The sequence below is a fragment of the Myotis davidii genome, unplaced genomic scaffold (assembly GCF_000327345.1).
Source record: "Myotis davidii unplaced genomic scaffold, ASM32734v1 scaffold758, whole genome shotgun sequence".
Taxonomy (NCBI): domain Eukaryota; kingdom Metazoa; phylum Chordata; class Mammalia; order Chiroptera; family Vespertilionidae; genus Myotis; species Myotis davidii.
The window spans coordinates 270669-275138 of record NW_006288951.1 but is presented as its reverse complement, the minus strand read 5'-3'; the positions used below and the strand labels follow the sequence as shown (position 1 = coordinate 275138).

At 60.7% G+C, this 4470-nt stretch overlaps 1 protein-coding gene across 5 annotated transcripts in view; it reads left to right on the top strand.

Annotated features, from left to right (window-relative positions):
* The window catches only part of KCNIP3 (potassium voltage-gated channel interacting protein 3), an 87309-nt gene that overhangs the window by 79318 nt on the left and 3521 nt on the right, over nucleotides 1–4470 (top strand). For 3 of the 5 annotated variants that reach the window (XM_015562260.1, XM_006761149.1, XM_015562257.1), the window contains 3 exons: nucleotides 55–179; nucleotides 642–711; nucleotides 998–1068. In XM_015562260.1, coding sequence (XP_015417746.1) covers nucleotides 55–179; nucleotides 642–711; nucleotides 998–1068 — 266 coding nt within the window. The remainder of the gene's footprint in view (nucleotides 1–54; nucleotides 180–641; nucleotides 712–997; nucleotides 1069–4470) is intronic. The other 2 variants (XM_015562259.1, XM_015562258.1) reach the window with 2 other exon arrangements.

Here is a 4470-nt window from a genome sequence, read left to right as displayed (position 1 = left end):
GAAGGAGAAGGGGGGGGACCTGTTCCACCCTCCTGGGTCTGTGTGCCCCTCCAGATACCAGCGACAGTGAGCTGGAGCTGTCCATGGTGCGCCACCAGCCAGAGGGGCTGGAGCAGCTGCAGGCACAGACCAAGTTCACCAAGATGGAGCTGCAGTCCCTCTATAGGGGCTTCAAGAATGTGAGTGATCCCCACCCCTCAGGAGAGGCCCTGACCCACCCCACCCTTTTATCCTTGGCTCCAGGAAGGGGAATTCTGGCTCAGGCAGACCTTCTAGAAACTTCATGGAGCAGCAAATATCCTGGGGCCTTGATGAGGCTCATGTTTTGTGGGAGACCTGTCGGGGAGTGTGTGGGCCAAGCCCAGAGTCAGTGTCTCCTTTCTGCGTGTCTGTGTGCTGGCGCAAGGGAAGGACCAGATTGGCCCAAGGGGACCAGCCACCGCCTGCCCCCCCCGCTTGTTTGTTTGTTTGTTTAGTTTTTCCTTAATTCTAAGTTGGTATTGTCAGCCCCAGCCACCAGACTTTCCTGGGCGCTCAGTAGAGCCCAGCAGTGCCTTGGACAGTAGGCATCCTTCAGAGGGAGGAGTCAGGGTGCGGGGCTGGGGGTGGCCGAGGCTGCTGAGGGTGACTTACTGCTGCAGGAGTGTCCCTCGGGCCTGGTGGATGAAGACACCTTCAAACTCATTTACGCACAGTTCTTCCCTCAGGGAGGTGAGTCCGAGGCCAGACCCCTGCTCCCGCTTCTCCCGATGCCCCCACTTTGTCCCTATGGCAGCTCTGCAGAGGGCGGGCGTCCCTTTATGGGGAGGGGACCCTCACCCCCACCTCTATGCTCCCCGCCACCACTTGCTTCCTGGAGGCCTGATGCTGCCTCATCCCACTGGAAGGGGGTACCCCAGCTCAGGACACAGGTGGAGCCCCAGTGGGGCTGCCTGAGGTGGGGGCTTGGCTGCCAGGAGGCCCCCCTCACCCCAGCCAGTGCCCTTGTCTCCTCCAGATGCCACCACCTACGCACACTTCCTCTTCAATGCCTTCGACGCTGACGGGAACGGGGCCATCTGCTTCGAGGTAGGTCTCTGCTGTGCCCTCCCACATCCCCTGTGGCAGGCCAGGCGTCCCTCTGCCCTGGTGCCACACCCTCGGGCTCTCTAGAGGGTCTGGCTGATCCTGGTGTACATGGTCCAGCGTGCCCCCTGGGGAACAGGTGGGCTGTGTTTGGCTGGCCCGGGCCTAACTCTGAAGTCAGTAGAATTTGGTTTTGCTGTCTGGCCTCCTATTCCCAGCCTGGTCTTCCAGTCCAGCCCCAGGGAGCCCAGGGAGCCACCGTGGCACCCCGAGGTGGCAGGGACCAGGGTGGGTTTGCACGGGAGAAAGAGACGAGGCTCCACTGGGAGATCTGTGCTGGCAGCGGGTTTCAGGCCCCAGCCCCAGACTCACCGCCTTTGTCCGGAAACACACAGAGCCCCCGGCCTGAGCAGGCCCCTGCCACCCCAGCCTGGTATCTCCGCTGTCGGGAAGGGGGGTTCCCCCCCACGTGTCCCCAGCAGGGCCTCGCCTGGCTCTGTGTGGGCAGCCATGGGTCCCACCCCGGCCGGGCCACAAGATCATTTGAAGGAGGCAGGTCTGCGGAGCCCAGGCCCCTAAAAATAGCTGCAGGTGAAAAGCTGAAACCTCTTTGGGGAGGAAACCCATGCTGAGAGCCAGGCGTGATCGATAACCACTCGGCCAAGGGCGGTGACAGGAAAGCCTCGGACCTGCGAGGCCGGGGGAGATAATAGCTCTAACATCGCACCCTGGCGTTACTGCATTCCTCCGTGTGCCCGCCCGCCCAGTGCTGCACTGACACCGCCTGGGTGACCGCAGGCCCGCCCCCTTGGCCACACTCTCAGGGCTCCTGTGCGTGTGAGAACGTGCAGTGTTCCCAGCTTCCCTGTTCTCAGTGATGCCTGCACACAGTACAGATCCCGTCCGTGTAGAGGGGGAGACAGCAGGGAACACCCACTGTCCCCAGGGCCCCTCCCTGTGACCAGTTTCTGCAGATCCTTCTCGAGGCACCTGAGACGTCTGGGAAGGGGGTGTGGGAAGGGACTAGTGTGAGGGACACGCCAGGGCGTGGTGGTGGTTCCTCTTCTTCTGAAATCGGAGGATCCGACTGCTCAGTGGGGCCCCTCTGTGCCCAGGGGGGTGTCAGGAAGGTCCAGGTTCCTCCCCTGTGGCCATCACTTCCCATCCCCCGAGGGAGGGGTCTTTTGATACCTTTAAGGTGGTGGTGGTGGGTTTTGGGGGGCTGCTGTCAGTGGCTGAGTTGAGGGTGCTGGTGCCAAGGCCCCTCTGCCTGGCACCTCTCAGGCTGTTCCCTCCGGTGTCATCTGACCTTCCATGTGCCGCTCTGCCTGTGAAGGTAGCGCCTCTTGGTCCACATGGTGTGTGTTCTCCACGACGACCTTCCTCTTGACCCGGGGTCTGCTGTGGGGAGGTTCTCCAGGAAGGGAGGAGGGCATGTGTCTCCCCGGGGTTCTCCCAACCAGCAGGGCTCCATGCCGGCTGTTCACAGGCCAGGAAAGGTCCCGGCAGGTTGGGATGACACTCAGCCCCCTCATGGCTCAGACTCAGCGTGTTCTGGAAATGGACACTCAGGTCAGTTTATGGGCATTTACAGGGATCCCGATGCTTTTGTATGTTCTTGAGAGACAAGACCCATATTAATTAAAATCGACTGATATGGGAAAATGTTATAACTTCCCTGCCCTCACCAGAGACTACCGGAAAGTAGATGGGCAAGACCAGCCAACCTTAGCATGGAGCCTCGCTGGGTGTCTTAGCTCGGAGGCCTCTCTGCATCGCTGTGTCGCTATAGGAGCCCCTCAGCCTCCCGGGGCTCTGCCTCTGGGACAGCCGGAGAGCAGGGCTGTGGATGTGACAGGCCGTTTATGCCTCGGACTTAAGGGCAAGGAGTCGCAGAACCAGCGCCGGCCCCACCCATACTGTGCTGTGTGGGGTGGCACTTCAGAACTCGAAAGCTGTCTGGACGTGGGGTCATCTGTGTGTCACCGAGGATGGGCCAGGGGCCCAGGGCACATTGCCACCACCCCTCTCCTGGCACCACCCTCTGCCATACGTCACACACGGAGGGACCCTGAACGGGACAGTCCCCGGGGTGACCACGAGGGCTTCCGCACCACAAACCCGCGTCTAAAGGCCAGAGGGGGGACAGTGGTGCCCCCGGGGCCCACGTGAGATGGGTCCTGTGTGGGATTCCAGTCCTTCCCCTTCCACCAGGGAGCCTGTCGGACCCCAGAGGAGAGGGAGGGCCTGAACTCAGATGCTTTGACTCTTTGCTGCTGAGGAAACCGCCAGCAGGAGTCAGCGGTGCCCTCAACTCTGAGGACTGGCCATGGTTTTCCTAGACATACTCTCATCTTCTTCACCTAAACACACGTGATGTCAAGAGTCCCGCAGATTACAGGGTATAGACCTTGGGAAACAGCAGTAACACCCACATGCCCGAGGAGGCAGCTTGTTTTAGCTGATTGACTCTTCTCACAGCAGCACGCCTCCACTCCTCCTTCCTGACTGTCCATCTCAGACACGGCCTGCGGCCGTCTGCCCTGGCGGTGGGGACGCGGCCTCGCAGGCCCACACTTTTCCATCCCCAGCTTCCCACAGCACAGGATTCCGATTGGACAGGACTCGCGGTTCACCTGATCGTGGGCGTTTGAGCCCAGTAAGCCTTGCAGTAAACTGTGGCGTGCTCTCCTCTTCTGCACACATTCTCATTCTGCCTGCCATTGGCAATTTCCTGAGTTTTCACTTGCCTGGGGTCTGGACCTCATCATTAACTCACCCAGGTCCTTCTCCAGTCATCGGACGGGCACCTCCCGGAGGACACGCCTCCCCAGCCTCAAGGCTCCAGCATCCACTGGGGCTGGGCACCTCCTGGGGGTCTCGTCCCCTCTCCCCTGCTTTGGGGGGCCTGCTTCAGGTCTCCCGGTCCCAGCACCCTCCTCCTGCCTACTTTTCTCTTTCTTCTCAGGTGCACGTTTCCCAGCAGCCATCTAGGAAGAAAGTATGTGGGAGGTAGACATCTGGGAGGGTCTTGATTCTGTTCTCTTGTTTGATGTGTTGTGTGGGACCAGAGCGTGGTGGGAAACTGTGGTCCTTCAGGATGGTGGCCACCAGGCCCCTGGCCTCCTCCCCCGAGTGGTGCCCAGAGGGCAAAGCCTGCTGACCCCGGCCCTGTGGACGGGGCTTGATTCTGCTTTTCTCGTTGGCTTTGTTTTTCTCTCTGGAAGCCTGGAGGCTCTCTTTGCACCCAGTTTTCTGAAACGGCATCGGGATACATGCCTGCAGGTGACACTGCGGGCTGTTTGCAGGCGGGAGGCCTCAGCAGGCCCTGCATAGGCACAGCCTTCTGTTGTGGCCGGTCTTCTCTCCCTTCTCGCCCTTCATGCCTCGTGTCCTCCCTTCTCC